General features: G+C 36.2%; 1 protein-coding gene across 1 annotated transcript; it reads left to right on the forward strand.

The window, feature by feature from the left end:
* The first annotated feature begins 2,084 nt into the window (after positions 1-2,084).
* LOC145773871 (kelch-like protein 12) lies at positions 2,085-20,205 on the forward strand. Its single transcript, XM_082584992.1, has 9 exons — positions 2,085-2,143; positions 2,839-2,962; positions 3,951-4,104; positions 4,537-4,754; positions 5,407-5,556; positions 7,239-7,341; positions 16,647-16,729; positions 17,351-17,531; positions 20,033-20,205. Exons 1-9 carry the CDS (start codon positions 2,085-2,087, stop codon positions 20,203-20,205), a joined length of 1,245 nt encoding a protein of 414 aa, XP_082441118.1.
* The last annotated feature ends 2,710 nt before the right edge of the window (positions 20,206-22,915 follow it).

Below are 22,915 nucleotides of genomic sequence, written 5' to 3' on the forward strand. Positions count from 1 at the left end.
CTTGGCATTTCTGTATTTACAGCTCTTTGCTGCTTGCAGGCTTCGGCATATGTTAGGTTCTTAGTGGTTTTCATTTTCTGAATGGCTTTTTCTTTCAAGTACTTGGGGCAGTTTTTAGAAATAACGACGTGAATTTCCACCATAATTTGAGCATTTTACTGCTATACTTGGGCATTCATCATGCTTGTGTTGTTCACCGCATCAGAGACATTTGGTTTTAAATTTGCAGAATTTTGCTATGTGTCCAAAGCGATTGCAGTTGTAACATCTTAAGGGTTTTGGAATGTATTGTGAGACTCTAAATCGTTGATAACCTATTTTTATTGAGTCTGGTAGTGATTTGCTATTGAAGAATAATAATACAGTAGTAGATGCAATTAGTTCAGACGAGTCAGAATTTCTTTTATTAAACCTTTTAACCGACCTTATGTTCGCATCCTCCAGCGCCGCAAGAATATCTCCATCCTCCATGCCGAGAGGAACATTATATATTACTCCACTTGCTCCAGGTGGTCTTTTGGCGTAGGCGGTGATCGGAATGTTGATGATGTTTCCATCCGTCAGTGTCTTTGTTTTGAGGATAACCTCTATCTGGCTTGGGTTTGCATTTATCTGAAGTCCTCCATCATGTCTTGCTGAGCAGGATTTGTATTCGCCTATTAGATACTGCAGACATCGGTCGATCAGTATCGGTGAATACATTTTTAATGTTTTTTTTTTGCTCTCCCGGCTGGTTCGATTTCAATATGACTGTAGTAGTATTGTTGCCATTTTCGTCTGGGTTGTTTTCCGTTTGGTACTCCTCTTCGGAATGCAAAATTGCCAGATGGTTTTGTCATTTAAAATAGTTTGCGTCCATCGTAAAAATTTAATCTTATTTGTAAAAGAGTTGTTGCTAAGCAACTGCAACCAAACAGGGTTTGTTCACCTCAATTAATGATTGAATAGATAGGAAATATGTTTGTCGTGTCAGGTCGTATATGTTGACTTTGCTTTGCGTGTGATCAACTTGGTTTGTTGTTTGGTGCCTCGCTATTCTTATATTGCAGCAACTTGAAGAGTTGTAAAGTAATATTGACTTGAAGTCAAACTCATAAGCGCTGTCAAAAAATGCAAACGAAACAATTTTGTGTGAAGATGAGAAATTCAGAGGCGGATTCAGGAGACAGGACGGGTGGGGAAAGTGATTGAGGTAATCGCGCTCCTTAAAACACAAAAAGCATCTTTTTTCATGATATATTTGCAAGGTCGGATTGATGTACGGTATTGTAGATCTGCACATCATTGTGTTTTGTTGAAACTGCTCTCCCTAAACCTACTTGCTGGATCTGCCCCTGGAGAAAGTTTATTCAGGTTGAGAAGTGATAGTTGTTCGAAGACCAGGAACAAAAACGTAGTTTTGGTCTTATAAAGTTTTAAGAACAAACTTTCAGAATTGCATTCAATTTAAATACAACAGCTGTAGTTATATAATGTTCAGGAGCAAATCTTTTTGATTTAATGAGTTCAGCTTTTACATGATGTTCTTGAAAGTAATCTAAGTGTAAGTTTCAAAAGACTTTGATTCTTTTCAACCACACCTGTTCATCAAATACTGTAAAATCTCATCTACTTTTTACTGCAATTACATCTAAGGTGAGTAATTCTGCACAGAAAGAATTATAACAAAACATAGAATTGGCATTTAGATTACTATCGATACATTGCATTGCTACATATTTTGTTAATAGGCGTTTTTTCATCCCGTGTTTGCAAGTTTATCATGACACAATTTTAGGATGAGTTATTTCAGCATGGTGAATTTGCACGCCACTATTCTGATTGAACATGTATAATTGCAGGCTTAGCTTAATTCATTTAAAACATTACCAGTCGCATATTAAACTAAATTTCATTGTAAAATCAATCCACATTGTGTTGAAAAAATAAACGTTTTGAAACTTTTAAAGATGGTTTGGGGATAAAAAGGTTTGTCGATGAAGATTAAAACAAATGTGAGTGACAGTGCTTTATTAAGTGACAACCATGTACTGAAAAACAATCATAGCCAATGTTTATTATATGTTGCAGAGGAATCATAGGAAATGGGTTTCAAGCAATTTAAAAGCACTCACATGGAAGACATCATGCACAAATTGAACGAGTAAATACGTTTCTTTATATTTTACCTTTTCATTTGTGCACACTGGTTTATTGTGGTGATATTTGTGACAACTCAGTAAAGCAGAAATGGCATTGAATTGCTTTTGGTTTCAGATGGAAGCCTTTTATCATTTTCACCATAATATTTATATTAAGTATAACTGAAAGCATTTGTAAATTCAATGCTTCTGCTTTTTATGCACAGTATATCTTGAATTTTATGTATAACGTTGATACAAGTACAGGAAACTGTAGGCTATGCATAATGCACTAATCTTGTAATGGTAAATTATATAGCAATGCTATTTTCTCTGGTGTCAGGCCTTTTTTTTCTTTCCAACACTTCTTCCTGATGCTGGAATTGGCAACTTTTGTTCCAAATAAGTTGTCTGTAACACTGTATTGAACATAATCCTATATGGATCTGGAGTTTTTTTGGTTCTTCTTAGTTTTTATTGAAATGTTTTAAATCAGCTTTTTGTTTCAGCAAAACAAAACCTCAGTGGATTCAAAGCAGTTGCAAATAAAATGGCCACAGAAAATTGTTGCATTAAAATAATATCTTAAGTTTTTTTAGTTTATTAAATTCAAAAGTACTTTGGTTTCTATGAATTTTTACAGCAGTTGTTTACATTGTAATTTAGTTGCTTTGATGGATGTTTCTTGGTGTGAACTGTTTGAATTTGTTAAAAATAGAGAAAGAAAATCTGGAAATGGTTATTGTGACGTCACTTTGACTGCTGGAGATGGTGAATTTTCCAGTCACAAATGTATCCTTGGAGCATTTTCGACCTTTTATCAAAAGCTTTTCTCTGCAGAGGTGAATTTTGTATATTATTTGTTTCTTTGTTGATGGCGAGTAGGGAAACTGGTTACACATAAGTTACTAACTACAGCCCAAAATTTGTTTGCTTCTTTATTTAAAATGTAAAAGTTTTACGAAAAAGTAGTAGGCTAAATCTTTTTTGTTTATCACTTGCACCAAATTTGAGAATCAACGTTTTTTTATTTTGTAGATAATTCAGAAATTTAATCTGTCATCGTTTATTTTCCTAATACAATGTATGGGATTTTTATGTAGCCTAAAGAAGTTGTTTTTCCATATTGTAACTAAATATTGGAATTCTTTAATTGTGAACACACTGGGCTGCTACATATATTATGTTAATTGATTTGAAGTGTGAAATTATAATTTTAGTGCATTTGTACAGAAGATTTTCCTGTTTAACAGTGTCAGTCCTGGTATTGACAATGCAACTCTAACTCTAAACAAGAAAAAAAAACTATTTATGAAGTGATATAGAAAAAAAAAGGCTTTATGAAGATTTACTGAATTATAAAGAATTGAACAATGCGGTTATTACTTCTTTCAAAACTATTCAATCACAAAATACATAGCAATTGTTTATTGCGGTCTAGGCCTGGCATAAAAAAGATAATTTATTGGCATGTTTCTGGACATTTTGTTGTGTAAGCCACTTTATATAACAAGTACAATAGTACATTGACTGCGGGCAGAGACGCCACTGTTTCGACCAGTCTCCTCAATGTAGTAAACGCAGATGTAGATTTGAGAACATTGTTAGGAAAACAAAATTAACCAGATTAAACGTAATAACGTAAATTAAAATTGTTTTCACTTGAAATATGACTAGAGATGATATTATTAGTTAAGCTGAAAGGTATTTTCATCTCTTTTCAGCTCCCAATTGTTTATTTGTACAAACTCATTTATTAGTCATCAACATCATAATCTTGGTAAACGCGTAATGTTATGACCCAGCTTTGTACATTTTGTGAATTGTTAGATGAAGGAAAAATATGAAAGTAAAGCGAATATCCACGGAGTGAAAGAGGATACCATGGAAACTGTTTTAAACTTCATGTATACTTGTGAAGTGGTGGTCACAAGTGAAAACGTATACAATTTGCTTGAAGCTGCAAATTATTTGCAAATTCCAAGTAAGTGTCAACGATTGTTTAAAATTAAATTAATCTTTTTTGTGTTCTACGAATTTTAGGAAAGTTTTTTACAACAGCTTATGATAACTTTAATCATTTAATGCTATTAGTTTTTTTGAATATTTTTTGTGTTTAGATTGTGACGAAGACATCCGCACAACGGCAGAAGTTATAATTTTTAACTTGTTGATGAATAATTTTGCATCAATTTTTATTGAACTTACTTGTTAGTGTTGGCTCCTTTCCTGAGCTCATTTTTGGTCACAGTCGGCTAGGTTAACTCGAAACATTAACAAACAATCATTGTTTTGCGTTTTTATATTTCATAGCAAAGATACCATGGCAGGAGTTGGCAGTTTTATTTATTCATAAATTTTTTTAACAGATTTCATTGCACAATAAAGTTTTTTATTGATGTTGGTTGTTGTTTAGATCTCAAGCAATATTGCATCGAATTTCTTCTTGATGAAATTGATGTGACGAATTGCTTAACAATTCAAGAATATTCGAAAATGTATGATCTGGACCAAGTTGTAGCAAAAGCTAATCTTGTCATTGCCGAAAACTTTGAATCAGTCATCGATGGAAAAGAGTTCAAAGAGCTGACACCAGATGTGATGTTTGAAGTGATGCAAGTGGAAGAGAAAAAGGTTTGTAGGCCTATTTCAAATTAAGACTCCAAACAGAATTCGACAATCACAAATATCACAAACAAAATTGAACCAGACTCTTCGCCAGGTATTTAATTTGTGAGCAGTGTACATGTTCTTGGGCCAGTCATATAATCAAGACAAATGCTACCTGTGGGTGTGAAGAAATGTAGACGGAAAGTCACATACAAATAATCATTGCCCGTTCATTATTCAAACCACTCCGTGATATCAAATGCTTATTCTCCATGGTAAACGCACAGTAAGCAATAACTAATCAGGGAGTGCATAAATAGTTAATACGCCACAAAATATCGATGTTTACATGATTTATAAAAGCTCCAATAAGTGATTTCTACTTAAATGTAAGTCGATTTGAACCAGTGCAGAAGAACAGCTTTTTAGGCTAGTAATGGCGATACTTACAGAACAGTTAAAATTTGTGATTGCCGTTCATATCCATATGTAAAATAATGTTAACAAGTACTGGACTTAAAAATCAGGTAATTTGTTTGCTTGGTCATTATTTGCTTTTCATTCTATGAACTGAGCAGAAAAATTTGGACTCGACATGTCGCATCTTATTCTGTGACGTAATACTCATTTGTGATAAAGTACAGTAACAGTAATAGTAATTGATGACGTCATTCAGGTATCTTCGGAAGAGAATGTTTTTCATGCCCTCATAAATTGGGTCAAACATGACGTCACCACACGTAAGAAGCACATGGTTGAACTTTTCAGTTTTGTTAAACTTGGAAAACTATCGTGGAGTTTCTTGCAAAATGTTGCATTGAAAGAGGTAAATCTGACAAATATTACAATTAGTAATCACTAACTAACAAGTAGTAACAGTGAGCATATGTTGTTGCTGATGATATTTCTTATATGTTTGTAACTGGCATGGTTGTGCTCGGAAAAATACTGTAGATGAGTGGACTTTAAGAAAATATCATGAAAACAGTGCTTCCCAATGCCTATTCACTAGAGCAGTGCTACTCAAACGCCGGTACGCGTACCGGTGCCAGTACGCGAGCACTTGGCTGCCGGTACGCGAGCACTTGGTTACTGGTACGCGGTCAGTTAGGAGACATTGTAAATTGCGTAATTTGTTTTAAGTTGGTCAGAACGTCTATATAATAATTTTCAGGCAACGATAATGTTCAATCTGCTTTCCCAGCTATAGACTGTTTGGTGGCCCGCTACTACGACGACTTCCAGTTACGTCACAAAGAAATGTTATTTCGTAATTGTTATCCATTATTTCAACAAAGTATCGCAATGTTCGATGCTAGATGATCATCCTTTTTGGGTGTTTGTGCTGTGTCCACGTGCTTGACTATACCTGCAGCGTCCAGCAACGAGTAGAGAAGTGAGAGGCTCAATCGATCGGCCACACTCTGACTTCAAAATATCAGATGATTGTAGTGAGTTGAGCATGTTTTTACATAGATTTGTTGAAGCTATAAACCTTGTTCTTTCTTAGAAAATGAGTTAGCTGTTAGCCCATATTAGCCTATAAAAAGTATAGTTTCAGCTAAGTTTTACAAATAGCAAAGCGTGGTCCTATGGACAAATATATGAAACAAAGACAATCAGTTTCAGACCTACATGATGATTCTGATTCAAACGAAAGTAATGCTGGAAGCACTGAGGTGACAGGTGTTTCATTCCATTCCCTTCTACATATCTATGTGAAACAGGCTTTTCTACCATGAGCTGTTTAAAGGGAAAACACAGAAACGCGTTGGATATCCATGCTCCTCTTCGAGTAGCATTGTCTTCCATTGAACCGCAATTGGATAAGCTGGTTGCAAATAAGCAAGCGCACACTTCGCATCAAAATTCGAAAGACCATTAATAAAAGTGTTTTGTTACTTGTTTTTTGTGTATTTGTTACAAAAGTAATAATGACTTGGCTCTTGTCTTTTTTTTTTAAATTGATCGGGACGCCAAGTGATGGAAGGTGCTCAGCCGGTACACGACATAAAAAAGTTTGAGTAGCACTGCACTAAAGTCATATATACGATCACTTTGAAAGTTTGTAGGAGATAGCATAATGTACTGCAGTATATACATGTACAAGTATAAGTCTAAACAAGATTGTTCAACAATAAGTAAGTGAAATTGTAAGAAGTTTAACATTTAGCTCACCATAGCAATGGGAAACGTAACACAAATTATAACAAAAACAAGAAGTTTTGGAATACAACGTTACAAAACAGTAAACTAAGGTACTGATGTAATCAATATAAACTAAGCAATAATGGCTCCACTCCAGCATTCAGCTTCTGTTCTGGAAGAACTTAAGTATTTTTATCTGCAATCATTCGTTAATTTTGGTGCTGAAATCTAATTCACAAATGATTTTATGTGAATTTATGAAACCGATGTTACAACAAACAACAACTATCTGATAAGTAATGAAATATTGACACTAAACTTGTGCGTGTAAATTTGCTAATATTCCTTTCAATTCATCAGGAATTGATTACGACTTCATTGGAATGTACAAATATTTTACTTCTATCTGCAATTCCACGTGCTGCTGCAACTGAAGTTCTTCCCGCTCCTTCAGCAAAGGAAGGTTTGGACAACTTTTTTAGTTTAAAATTTTAGTACTGTATGTAAGAGTTGTTCATTGAGTCACAATGTCCACAGCTTTTATGACCCACAAAGTTTGTGTCGCATTATTCATGAAAGTTATTCAAAGCGGAGTCGAATGATTTAAATCGTGTGTTTATTGATGTCACAAATCAAAGATTGGATTTTTTTTGATTTTTTACATTGATCCAGCGCAAATTGAGGAAGGTCATACAATTCGAATTGTCTGTTCAGTGACTCCCAACGTCTAAAAATATCTGTGTGATTTTCCTAAAGGTTAATAGAGGTTAATAGAATAAAGGTTAATAGATTTTCCAGAATTCATGAGGCATTGATCATCAAATCTTTAAACCCAGGGCTCAACAGACAATTATTTGCTTGCTGAGCTTCTTACCTTTTAACAGTTTTTTGATTGAATTGTCACGCCTTGTGCTTTTCGCATTACTTTGGTTTTGTGCCACTATCTCTTGTGCTTCTGTCTTTCTTGCGTAATCTGCCTGAATCCTTGTCTGAACAAGCAATTAATTTTACCTCTGAAATACTTGACCCGTTGTGTTGTGTAATTTTCAGTTATCATTTTGTTTGAGCGGGGCAGTTTCTCAAATGTTTAGATTTGACCATATTTTTGCTGTGATACTATATGATTCTTTAGCATTTCTTGTAATAATGTATTTTTTCTTATAGGCTTGAAAAGGGCTATATGATTAGCCGAAAACGTTCGCTTGTTGTTTTTTGTTTTTATAATGTTAAATGTAGTGTTGTTGCTTAGTTATGTCTGTTTATGGTTTAAAAGAGTTAACTCTCTACCCAAATTGTATTATAAAGGTTAATAAATCAATAAATATTGTCCAATCAAATTTGTCATGGAAATAGTGCTAACCAAAGTCCAGTAGGCTACTAGCTGTTACATGACCCTAAAACAGGGATGTCTGACGTCCGGCCCGCGATACGTATTTGTATGGCCCGCGCCTGTTGCTTCACAATGTGTTATTTTTGGCACACGGACCCACAGAAATCGTATCAATTCAACTTGCATTATTAAAAAAATTATACCGTGTTTTACAGACCAGAGAAAAGCCCGCGAGAAAAGTTAAAATCATTATTGAGTCATAATTGCAAAATCAACTATTGTCCTGAAGAGCATAGTAATTAGTGATAGACGAGCATTTATTGATTTCCTTGCTACCGAATTAAACGAACAGCATTCGAAATTTATTTTAAATCGAAACGAATTGACTCCCATGTGCTAATAATAATAGCCACTAAGTCATATTGTGTAAGATTAGCTTACCATACTCAGCTAGCATTGATGATAATTTTTTAGTTTGAAGCAACTAGTTTACTTATTTTAATAGATTTTGTATTGAAAACAAAAAATGTGATATAACACTCGCATACAATGTTTTACGTACACGACGTAGTTAGCTTACTCAACTCAATGAACCACTATAGTGTTAAAAAGGTACGTTCAGTGGGGTACACAGAATATTCTTACTGGCGGAGGAGAGCGTTCGATATACCGTAATTTGACATTTTGTATCAAGAGTAGCTTTGGATTGTATTATTAGATATGTAAATATCAAAAGCATGATGGTAGGCTTAAACGGATAAGCAAAAACTGATAGTTCAATATTAACAGGCAATATTTTTAGACTAAAGAATAAATCGAACCTCTCTGTAAAAACTATAAATATCGAATGCAATTTATTACGGTAGGTTGTTTAAACCAAATTTATCGCACTCTAAATTATACCCTACAGTATAACGTAAAAGAAGGCCTAACCGACAGGACAGTGTGAGCACCATCTCGCCCCCCCCTCCGAAATTTACTAGTGGGTCTCTAATTTTCGTAAAGGTGCCTAAAATCTTTTTCAAACCATTGCTTGTGAGTTCGGATCAAAAATATCAGGCTGACTCCACAATCTGCTGGGACTCCATTTTTGACCACATAACAATGCAAAGGGCTATGGAGCTTAACTAATATATCTAAAAGACTTTTCAAACCATTTTCAGAGGACAATTAGGCAATGAAAAAGACCGTCTCTAAAGCGTGTAATTGCATCACTTTTGAAATACAAAACCAAAAACTAGGGAAAAGATTGACGGAGCGTTTATTTTGAAAAAACAAAAATAAGACTCTGAGTTGAATGCAAAACAGCCTATTCAAACAAGGTAGTTAAAAAAAAATTTGGCGACATGGAGTTTCCTTCAGTATGCGACCCCCCTCCCTCCTAAAGAGTTTTTGAATTAAAAAAATCATCCCGAATGCAAAAGTATCCTTTGTGGTGGATAGTCCGTGTCAACGCTTCTGGATGCTATTATTGAACACCTTCGTCGTTTCATGAGCATTTAATTTTGGACAAGTCTTATGCTATCAACCCTTGAAAGACAATTTTCAAGAAAGCGAGAGTGTAGTTAGTTATTATTTCTTCTGTAAACTCCGGCAAAATAACGTAGAATTACTGGTTTTGCTTATTTCAAATAGTTATTCCAAATGATCATCAACAATAAAAAACAGATGGATGCAGTCTAAGCCATAAAGTGTCGAGGTTTTGTAACAGTATTTTCGCAGTGTTTATATAAAATTACCGAAAAACGTTGCACCAAGTTAAATATAAATATAGGTGGGCCCCTAAACATAATGTGAGCCCACTAACTGAGGTTTTGGAAGAGGTAAATAGGGCCTTGCGTGATTAAAGCTATTGAATATCGAGTTTCTGTAGCAATATTTACAACAGAGGCGTGCAACATACGGCCCGCGGGCCAAAGCACGGCCCGCGGTACCCATTTACGTGGCCCGCACATTCTTCAAGTAGCCCATTATTTTTAAATACTTTTCACTGTTAGATCGGAGGATGTTGTTATTTGTAACGTCATCATTAGCATTATTGACTTTTAGCATTATTACATCATTAGCATTATTGTTGCGTCATTAGTAAGCATTGTGGAAAACCGCCTTGTTCTTCTGGCAATGATTCAGTAACATAAATCTTACTTTATGGGTGCAGTGTGGTGAATATATTAATATTTATTCTACAAAAAGCTTAGCATAGTAAAAATGTCTACAAGTAAGAAAAGGAAGGTTGATTATGAAAGGCGGAAGTTCAACAATGAGTGGTGTATAAATTACTTCGTTGTTCAACACAATCAAGATGTTGTTTGCTTGATTTGTCAAAACACTATAGCAGTAATGAAAGAGTACAATATCAAGCGATTACACAAATCTAGAAAATCACGCTAAAAAAATGATCTCTCTATTAAGAAGCACATACTGCTGTGAGCAGTTCTTTTAAAAAATGAAGCTGTTCAAGACAAAATGCAGGAATCAGCTTACAGATGAGCACTTGTCAAGTCAACTTCGAGTTGCCACTTCTTCCGTCAAAGCTGACATTGGCAAGATCTCTGGACAGAGAAGATATCAGACATCTCATTGATCACTCACTCAATGTGTAACTTGATTGTGTGTACTTTTCCATTAAATAAATTGTTCATATAAATTCATGTGTTATTCGATAGACTGGCCCTCAGCATCATTATAATTGTACGTTGTGGCCCATTGCGATAAACAGTTGCACGCCCCTGATTTACAATTTTTGTTCATTTCAAATAGCCAAAAAAGCATTAAACAAAATGAAATGAGTGGGCCCCTGAATAGTCGTACCCCTTGCCCCTTGGGTACGAGAGGCGGTTAATATGGCCTTGCTACCCAAAACCACTCTTGAACAGTAACATGTTTGCACTACACAATGACAACAACGCAAAAAAATCAACATTATAGAATGAATTGAGGCATGGCGCAATGGCCCCCTCTGCGTACACCACTGGCAGTGAACATGAGTATTAGCAGTGAGACATGAGACCATTTGCAGAAAATCGCTAGTACGTCAAACTATCAGTGATTGCTTGTAGACCTACATCAACATGGATATGCCAACTTCTCTAAATATAACACAAGACCTGCTATTTTGAGGTAGATGGACGGTTAAGATCGCAAGAAAACAAAATGCCAAAAGCAAGAAAGCAAAAGTGGTTTGCAAAAGTTTTTAATAATTATTATAACAATGACAAAAGTGCGATTTCAGAGGAAGCAAAAACAATTCAACGCAAATTTTGAGAAAGTTAATTTCCTCATTCCTGCATAACATAATATGCAATGCACATTGACATGACATCGGTTTCTTGATAACTAATCTTAACTAATCTATGAAGCACTTTGACTGGCTTCAAAACATTTTTTCAAGTATTTTTTTTTTTTTAGTAGTTTTCATCTGTTTTACTTTATCTTATCAAAATGCAACTTGATTGGTTATCATCGCCTTTCTTCAGTTTTCACAAAAAAAATTGGACTTTGCACAATAGCCTAAACGAAGCTGTGACGTGTAGTAAGCAAAACAAAGAGCGATGTAACCGGAAAAGCCGCTTTTGCTTAAGCTTGCAATTTTGTAGTTTTCATGCCACATGGTATTATGTAACTGTTTTTTTAGAAAATGTGCAGTGATAAAACTTCCTTAGAATGCAGTATTAGTGCAGGCCCTTAGGGGCAAAAATGAGGATCTTTAGGCTAAACGTGTTACACGTTGTTTTTTTGCATTTTTTTGTAGTTGATGAATCTAACTTCAATTTTAGTGGGTGCCGCAACTTTTTGGGTCACGTGATCACCCCCAAATCGGGGATTCCCCCCAAGTCAATTTTGAGCTCTTTTCACGGCATTTTTATGCAATTAGATACGTTATTTTTTTACATTTGGACTGACTGCCACTACAAAATACACGAGATAAAAATGACACAAAATTATGTTATTAATGACGTCATTGTGACGTCATGTATTAATTTTTTGCTTGTTTTTTTCTTATTGTAGTCGCTTGTTTGTTGTTGGTGTTACCTTTTTGGTTACAATAAGTTACCAATGGTTTTTCAACTGATTTGATTAGTATTGAGTGTCAGTACTAACATATTCAAAAGGTTAAGGAATCCAACTTCCGGAAAGTGGTTATTTTCAAGATAGCTTCCAAGATGGCCGCCAAACCATTGAACAAAACAGTAAATTGACCATAACTCAATCATCATATGACCAAAACATGTAGTTTTGGTGTCTATATCTAGGTTTTTATACCCTGTGAAGTCAATGAGACCATTCTCAGAATTGTTAAATTATCTGATAGCCTATAAATTCAATATGGCAAACCAAGATGGCCGCCAAACCATTAAAATAACAGTAAATTGACCATAACTAGGTTATCATATGACCAAAACATGTAGTTTTGGTGTCTATATCTAGGTTTTTATACCCCGTGAAGTCAATGAGACCATTCTCAGAATTGTTAAATTATCTGATAGCCTATAAATTCAATATGGCAATCCAAGATGGCCGCTAAACCATTAAAATAACATAGTAAATTGACCATAACTAGGTCATCATATGACCAAAACATGTAGTTTTGGTGTCTATATCTAGGTTTTTATACCCTGTGAAGTCAATGAGACTATTATTAGAATTGTTGAATTATCTGATGGCCTATAAATTCAATATGGCAAACCAAGATGGCCGCCAAATCATTAAAATAACAGTAAATTGGTCATAACTAGGTTATCATATGACCAAAACGTGTAGTTTTGGTGTCTATATCTAGGTTTTTATACCTTGTGAAGTCAATGAGACCATTCTCAGAATTGTTAAATTATCTGATAGCCTATAAATTCAATATGGCAATCCAAGATGGCTGCCAAAACAATTAAAAATGTACAATAACAATGTATTGTTTATTAAAAAACCCAGTAAATTTCTATCACAGGGATTTCTATATATATTTATGTTAACTGAGCAGGCATAAAGAGCTCATACGATGTGGTCATGTAGACTCTTGACATAATCAGCGTAAAGAAAGCAAATGGATCAAGTATTACTAATGCTCATCGCTGTCACTCTCGATGTCATCGTCTGTAATTATGTGATTGCTGTATGGACACATGAACCAGTTTGGCATGGTCCACATCCAGCATGGTATGGTAGCACATATCTCCGGCAACTACAGTGAGGTGAACACGATTCGCAAATGCAGTGATCATTTTCAGTAGGTTGTCCGGGCAGCTTTCATGTCCGTCATGATTGGAACCATCTGATTATTGTCTACTTTCCATCCCCAGTCTAGAGCATCCATACCATCTTCAGTAGCCTACCCATCCTGACCATAATCTGGTAGTAAACTCTGAGGCAGTGGAATTTGGTATAGGATGATGTAGATGGCAAAAGTTCAGGGTGAACAATGGATTTGGCTGTTTTAATTTTCTTGACCAATGTATTGTATCGCTGTGTTTCTAGGTTACTACTGCCATCGTTGCCAAACGTAACGGTCATAGCTTTGTTTCCAAGATGATGTGGTCTGTCTGATTTGGGAGAATAAAGCAATTTGCACATTCTTTGATTATATTGGTTGACTTTTCACTAGTTTCTTGAAAGCGTCTTCTTCCCGATACCAAATATCCTTGACGTTGAATCACAACCGGTGAATGCATGAATGAAGAGGAGTTGTGAGCATAATTATGTCTGGTACGATGATTGCTTTAAGTTTGTTGATGTCGTGTATCTTGGTTGCGTAAGCCTTTTCGGAGCGGAAGTAGAGGTCTTTAATGTCTGGGTCAGTGTCAGCATAGCGTAGTATCAATATTAAAAGGTCCGTGTCTTCACCAATTAAAGTCGTACTATGTCGATGAGGGCTGTCCATCTGCCGTCTTGACGATGTCAACATCTGCATCACCTGGAGCGTTCCTCACATTGCAGCTTCTATTCCTCAGTTGAGCAGAAATTAATCCTTCCTTGTTGGAAGCTCGAGGCAAGAACTGCTCCTTCTTTCCAATGAACTTGGTGTCTACAGTAAAGTGAACAATCGGGTGGACGTTCATGCCGCGTCTTTGATGGGTATCGTCTTTGATAGACGGACCACCATATCCACCAAAGACCACCGTTGCTAAGCGATAATGACGAATGGTAAAATTTGCATACGACTGTGCAATAGACCCATAACTGTCTCCAGTTTCAATGGCACTCGATGCAACAAGAACCCTCCATCAAGGACGTAGTGATCGGTTTTCGAGGCAGATTCTTTCACTACTTCATAATCGGCTGACATCACACTGCTGGCATGTTCTGTGATGGCAGTAGCTATTTGAGGCTTATCTTCTGCAAGAAACAGGGTCTGGATGTTACGTGGCTGTCACAACTAATACTCGTCTTCCTCTCAACTAGTCTGAGTTTTTGGGAAATGACAGCAACAAAACTGCGTTATATCAACTGGTTCAACAAGCTGTGATAACTTCAGTCGATCCAAACTTGTTTACGATTGTTGTAACATCGTTTGATACAGCTCTTAACAATCAAACATTGGACATGTCTGAGGTTTCCCAATGTGATCACGAAGAGGCAGACACCCGTATGTTTCTCCATGTGAAACATGGAAAATCTGATGCCATAGTCAAAACAGTAGATACTAATGTGGTAATTATTGCAATTTCGTGTTTTGACAAGTTAGAAATCTGTAAACTATGGGTTGAATTTGGAGTTGGAGAAAAAACTCGCTTCATTCCAATCCATGATATTGTTTCATCTTTACCTCAATCTCCGATGATTTGCGCTTCTTTACCTTTGTTTTATGCTATCACAATCTGTGGTACTGTTTCGTTTTCGTCTTTGGAAAAAAAGGCTTGGGATTGTTGGATGCTTAATCTTACCGCAATGTGTGGCTTATTTAACTCTCTGAATTTCTCAAGCTCACCTAGTTCTATAAATGACATACAAAAGTATGTCATAGCTCTTTATGGCAATGGTCCTACTATCACGGATGTAGACGAATGCCGTTATATGATGTTTACCAATGGTTGCACTATTGAAAAGCTGCCACCAACGTCAGCTGCTCTGATGCAACATACACGCAGAGCGATACATCAAGCTGAAATACGGAAATCAAGCCTCGTAAATGTTCAGCAACCACCTTCTCCTTTAGCTTGGGGTTGGAAACATAATGATGCAAATCAGCTTGTTCCGTTTTCTCAGTCTACTTGTGGCTCTCGATGTTCCTGTAAGAAAAAATCCATAAAATGCACAAGTCTTTGTTCATGCGAGTACGAAACATGCAATTCGACCACAAAATATCCAATCCTCTCTGATGTTTCATCTTCAATCCACATTGACGTTTCATCTCCAATCCACACTGATCATTCAAGAAATGCTTTTGGCTTTCTAAACTCTATCTTGTAACTTGAAAAAACTTGTCGTACACGAATTTTTTTAACATCAAATTACGTATGGTAGGAATTTAACATCGAAAACCGCTAGTTTTTTCATCTTGAATTAACAGTGTTATTAAGACTCTGACATTGCATCATCTGGGGTCGTGTATTAATTTGATTTGTAGATCATAATTAGGCCTACATATTATTTTAAATTTTAAAGTGGCATGACCAAAAGGGAAATTCATTCCTGGTAGCTGCTCTTCTGGTTATTCCCTTGATGACGTCGTTATTGCGTCATACTGTACTGGAATTATTGTTATTGCTTGCAATTGTAAAATTTTAAGCATTTGCAAAACTTATAATGAGAGTATTTGATCGCTTTTTTCGGAATAAACTTACCTTTGGTTCCTGAATTTGAAGTTGTCTAGTTTTAATAATGTAATGATGACGTCATAAAAAATGCAATCATGACGAAACTACTTTTAGGAATTGTGAAATGGTTTTAGTAACCGGTACTCCAACTAAAACCAACAGCAAACGACTAAAATAGGTTAAAAAAGCAAAAAAATATATGTGATGACGTCACAATGACGTCATCCATCAAATTATTTTGTGATTATTTTGTCTCACTTATTTGTATGTGCTTTTTAAGTTAAAATATAGAAAAATCAAATATGTAATTGCACAAAAATGACGTAAAAAGAGCTGAAACGTGATTTATGGGGAAATCCCCGATTTGGGGGTGATCACGTGACCCAAAAAGTTGCGGCACCCACTAAAATCAAAGTTGGGTTGATCAACTGCAAAAATATGCAAAAAAACAACGTGTAACACGTTTAACCTAAAGATTCCCCTAAGGGCCTGCACTATATGCAAGAGCACGCTTGCAATCTCGCATGTAATGAGAAGTCGTAGACCACGAGCTGATGATGTGTGAATGCGTGAATGTCAATGTGTGACTGTCAAGCTTGCGGGTTCTTGTTCTGGACTTGCTGTAAAATCGTGTAGACACGCTGATTATTCTTAAATATTTTTAACTTATTCCTTTTTTGTTTGTTTCAGAATCGAGGAATCAATTTCTTGCGTTTTATAAAAAGAATGTGTGGAAGTATGACGTAAGAAAGAAAGAAGCAACTGACTTCCTGGTAAAACATTAAAAGTTTTTGCGTTTATTGTTACTAGGATGAGTGCATTTATTGTTTGATGGTGTGCGCTCTAAACGAAAACTATTGTTGTACTATGAGTGGTGAGCTCCAAGTTGTTAATATTTAAATGTTTTTGTGTTTGTGATATCTTGCTCTTCAGCAAATGCATCACATGCAGTTGCAATGTTTGCACTCGACGTTTCACAATTGATGTGAAATTATGTCGAACATTCAAGCAAGTCTTATGAAATCCTGAAGTTGTTGATCTTGCACATTCATAACAATTTAAAAACAATGAAAACTATTAATACTACAAAAAGTGCTCAATGCTAAGCAAAAATGCAAAGCAGAGCAAATTAAATCAAATATAGTTATTAGCTTATTACTATCTGAAGCCTTTACAAATTGTTTCACCTAACGGATCATCAGAAGGTCTTATTCAAATAGAATCTAATTCTATTAAATCTAATTTTATTCAAATAGAATCTTATTCAAATAGAATCTAAATAATTTAATTCTATTTGAATAAGACCTTCTGATGATCTGTTACGTCAAAACAATTTGTAAAGGCTTCAGATAGTAATAACTATATTTGATTCATAACAATTTATGTTTCTTCAGAACACAAACTTTGAGCACTTAGGCGGATCAGCTGTTAGTCATAAAAGTGAGGTTTTTGTTATCGGTGGAAATGAAACTAAAGTGATTGAAAGATTCAAGTTAAATGATGAAGAATCTGGTTGGACTCAACTTGCTTCCACAAATGTTCTTAGATTGGGAGCTGCTTCTGTGGTTTGCAATGGTAAGAATCCACTTGAGCTCAGATTCAATTTAAGTTGGTCCCATAACTTGTAGATGAACTCATGTTTGTGACAAAAGTGATGAATAGTAACAGTGATGAATAGTAACAACGATGAACGTCGAGTGCGCATGTAATGCGCATCACACAAGTGCGGTCTGGAGTGCCACATCTTCGCTAATGTTTCATCTTCATTTCACTCGCTCAACAACTTTTTTACGCAAATTTCACTATCAAGCGTTTATGTTTTATAGGTTGATGTTTGATGAAATTACTTTGGTTTGTTTGGAAGTTTGGTCCGGAATGCCACATGCTCGCCAATGTTTGCGTTTAATTTTGCTCGCTCAACAATTTCACTATCGTTGATTAAATTTTCAAGGTTGATGTTTGATGAGTTTTTTCATTGATTACGACATTCGCGTGATAGCCGCTTTTTCATATCTCGTCCGATCTTATTTTTTAGACAAGTTAGGCCTAATTGTAACTTAACGAAGTTTGTACAACTTTAAAAGTTGTTATTTTTGCGCACTTGTTGAATAATATGCTTTAAAACAAAATTTTAAAATGGTTTGCCTCTCGCACTTAATAATGCTGATAATAAGCATCACGATGCTCTCGTATTTAATTAAGGTGATCTCTAAAATACGTTTCAGCACATAGTAAGAAAAGGGCGCTGCCTTTGTCAGCGATTGTCAGTTTTTCACTAACGTCGAACGTGCGAACGTCTTTAACCAATAACAGAAAACAGGGCCGGACGGTATCAGGACAAACTTAACTAATGAAGGGCGCTGCCTTTGTCAGCCATTTTCACCAACCTATTTTAGTTTTGCATAGATGCTAGTGAAATTATGACGTCACAGCCTGGTACACTCTACATTCTTCAATAACATAAATTGACACTGCAGGCGATTTAGCCTTCAAAACATTGTTATATGTGTTAACAACGCTGGCTTGGTGGTGTAGTGAATAGAATGCCCACCTCTTGATCGGTAGACGTGAGTTCTATACCTTGTCGGGTCGTGTCTGAGATGTTATAAAATTAGCACCAAGCTGTGTTCTTGCTTAGCACTAAACATTGAAGAAATGGAGTCGGTGTAACAATGTACCCGTCCGTACGGCTGCGATCGCAAAGCGCTGAGAGCAACGCATAGGATCCAATACGCATATTAATATATCAACAATAAAGTGGAGAGTTTTATATGTCTATGTCACCTTATGTTAAATAATGACAATAAACTGAAAAAGAGAAAAAAGATTTGTAAAACATTCTGCAAATCAATAAACTCGACATCCAGCTTAGTGGCATAAAGTTTATCTGAACGATTGTAGCGAGCATGCAAAAAATTTCTGTGGAGTACGAAAACAATTTTCATGGGACTTACAATAAGATGTTAACTTATGTTTATATCAAAAGGATATTTTAAATGCTTGCTGTAGTGATTTACTTTTACTCTGCTGCAGAACAAATTAGGTCCAAGATGAAAGTTTTTATAAACCGTGTGACTATCTTATACTCATGTTGATACATCGCCTCGACCATACTTGTCAAATTGACTAGCATAATAAAACAGATTTAAATAACCTAATTATGGATTCAGAATCGCTACTTTAAGTGAGCATCATCACTAGAGCGCAAATAAGGTTCCAAATAGCCAAGGACAAAATTAAATTGAACCCCACTGATCTGCAATATTGCAACAGGCCTATTTTGTTGAAAACAAAGTTTGATTGCTTTTGCTGAAAGGTGATCAAATAGTTATAAATTAGTAATATTTGAAACAAATCTGCTAAAGGAATTTCCTGAAATGAAAAGTTGAACTCAAAAGAAGACCAAAGCAAAGGAATTTTTTATAAACGCAAACAATTTTGAAGCACTTTGTGTGTTGCTTAAACCACCCCTGAGCCAAACAAGTTCATATACATTGATCAAGCGCTTTATACGCAAGACCAAGCATTTTTCACTTCATGAGGCTTTCTGCGTTATTCATAAAGTATAAACATAATTTTTATTTTCTCGTCGTCCGCTTTTATTGTGGAAAACCTTGTGCCATCTCTCATTTTCCTCCTCCAGGAAATCCTTTCCAGAGAAGTAGCAAGCGTAATCATTATACTCACACGTGGCGTTGAATGAATATTGAATAAGTTTTTGTTAACGAAGGTGTCCACTTAACTCAATGAGTTTTTCGTTCCTACCTACTTCCAGAAAATAATCAAAGTTAATCAAGGTTTTTTTTTTTGAAGACCTTTGAATCAATAAGAATAGCAACATAAATTATTGGTTTGTTTCTGATTGTTATGTAATACAAAATAACAGGATTTTAATTATGCTTTAATTCCAGCGTTTATACATAACAAAATTTGTTTGCATTGTTTAATATAAAATTTGTATTCTTTTGGGCAGTAATTATGAAAAAAATAAATCTATTTAATTTTCTATTATTTATTTAATATATTATTCTAAACAAAATTACCATTGAGGAGAACCATTGTTTATACATGAACAGATTCCATCTTTACTGTTGGTGGCAGGAAAAGTTTTAAGACTGGTTTGACTTCATGTGAAAGTTACAACATTGTTGAAGACAAATGGTACAACAGCGTTGATATGAATGAAGGTCGTTATGGTCATGCTTTGGCTTCCACTGGAGGTTTGAACTTTGTTGAAAACTTAAATTAGTTTTTAAGTCAATGTGTTGTGATGAAGTAATTCATACATGGTGCCAATACTGTCATACCGTAAAACTCATTTATTAAATTTATAAGTAAATATTATGAGCACATAATAATCCATTAATAAAACTAATAATCCATTAATAAAACCATTGACGCTCTTGGCTTACGCCGATTGAGCACTTTACTGGGGGCACCTTGCTATGCATTGCGCAAAGCTCACTGCTTGCAGTTTAAGCACTTTGGCAAGGTTGGCAGTAGTATTATTTTTGGTGCTTAAGTACCGCAGATAGGAAAATGTCACATGGAGGTATATACCTTCATGGCCATTCCAGTGTAAACACTGCACTGACGAGACCGGAAGGTCGACGAGACCGGAAGGTCACTGTCTGCAGTTAATAATCCATTATATATCTCATAATTTCATTGGTTTTACAAACCATTTTTTATTCTATTGAGAACAACAACAACATGATCACAATCCCATTCGATTCATGGTGGGATTGATCAATCTCATCAAATCGAATGTTTTTAAACTGTAATTATTGCACAGTTAGTCGACTGTTGTGTCGCACGAGCCATTACTGCACAATGCTCAAGTTCTTTTGTCGTTTAATCTCTTGCCTCTGCATAACTGCGTTCAGGAAAACAGATCAGTCTTAAGTCAAAAAACAAGAAAACTAATATCGCCCGTCATCATTTTTTGTCAAATAATTCTTTTTATTTTGTTTTTAGCAGCAAATCATATTGCTTAACAAGTTTAAATGGACTTTACAAAAATTCAGGTTTAAGAGATAATTTTAAAATCCTGATATTAAAAAATATGTCCGATGTTTTCTATGAGTTTGAATCGAAACGCACAAGCATCTCTGACCGCTTCAAAAATCAACATGCTTTGAATGATATTTCGCCATTTCATTCAAAATTGAATATTTACCACAAAACGAGATAATTGATAACTACCCTGTGCTCCTTTTTTTATTCATTATAATCATCTTATTGGTTATCGACTACGTGCCTGAGAGGTGAGAGCGCTTGCACGATGCTGATGACGTCGCTTCGACACCTATCTATTGTGCCTTGGCACACATAATGACATTGTTGTATTTCCAGAAGTTTAATATAAAATAAACAATAATAATTGTAGCGATAGCCAACCAAGTGAGAAAACCATTTACCTCTTGTTACTTACTGATTCAGTGTATAAAATCAACGCAATATATAGTAAGAAAGAAACGCAAAACAATCAACTAAGGAACGTGGTACAGAACGCTCAATTGATTACACGCGCAGTGCGGTGGTGATCAATTCCAACGTCTGTACCAGAAAACGCTGAACGGTGATTATGTAGTGACGCTGGTCACGAGTTACATATATTCAACGTAGATGACGACTATAACACCTCCCCGATAATTTTTATACACAAACATAAAAAATGAACAAGACACCGAATTAACAATAAAACTCAAAGTCCGAAACGAGCCGGAGGTCTGCGGCGACGGCTCGACCTTCGTGGGTTGTGTGGCCCGAAATCCGGTACAGTCAGTGTGTCGTCCGAATTCGTTCGGGCTGAGGTGGAGACAGCGGAGGAGTCGACTGTTGGTGCAGAAGTTTCTCCCGGCTCCTGGTCCTCCAATGATGCATAGCGAGGTTGCAGTTGGTCCATGTGGCGCCTCCACGTCGGACCATGTGGCAGCAGACGTACCAGGAAGATTCGGCTACCCTGTCGTTTGATCACCTCTGCTGGAACCCAACGAGGATCCTGACTCCGTCGTGGAGTGAATGATAGCGCGTAACAGGGATCTCCCGGTTTGAAATGCCGTTTTGTACCTTCGGAGGCGTCCGTGTTGTGAGGTTTCTGTCGGGGTACCACTTGAGACGATGTGGGGAGAAGCGTGTCGATCTTGGTTCGTATCTGACGATTGTTGAGTAATTGGCTTGGAGAGTAGCCACTCGGAGTGGGCGTGCGTCGATATTGCTGTAGGAATTCCAAGACGGCCTGCTTCGGGGGTAGGGAAGATTTGCGAAGTGCTTGCTTGAACGTACGTACGAGGCGCTCCGCCGCTCCATTGGTTTCCGGATGGTAAGGGGCACCCGTGATGTGTACCATACCCCTCTCCTTACAGAAAGTTTGGAATTCTGTGGATTTAAAAGTAGTAGCATTATCGGTAACTATAGTATGGGGATAGCCGAAATGAGCAAAATCTTCTTCTAGCAGGTTGATAGTAGCTGTTGAAGATAAGGAAGTAGTAGCATGAATACAAGGGTACTTAGAAAAAGCATCAATGCTGAGTAACCAATGGTAACCCATGAATTCTACCGCATGATCTATGTGTAAGCGACTCCACGGTGCTTCTGGAACCGTCCATGATTGGACCTGGGTTTTAGATTGCGGTTGATATTCGCCACAGGTACTGCACTTGTGACAAAGTTCCGCGATGTCTCGATCGATGTTTGGCCAGTAGACGGACGTTCTTGCCAACTGCTCCATTCTCTCAATGCCGAAATGTCCTTCATGAAGCAACTGAAGGACGGAAGGACGAAGTTTGGACGGGATGACCACTCTGGAACCGTAAAGTAGACATCCGTAACAAGTAGAAAGAGAGTCTGCGTACTTACGAAACGGTTTGACCGGGTCTTGTGGAGAAGACTTGGCCGGCCATCCTTCATGAATGAAACGCATTACCGTGGAAATGATAGGATCTTTAGAAGATTCT

This window comes from Aplidium turbinatum, chromosome 7, assembly GCF_918807975.1.
Source record: "Aplidium turbinatum chromosome 7, kaAplTurb1.1, whole genome shotgun sequence".
Taxonomy (NCBI): domain Eukaryota; kingdom Metazoa; phylum Chordata; class Ascidiacea; order Aplousobranchia; family Polyclinidae; genus Aplidium; species Aplidium turbinatum.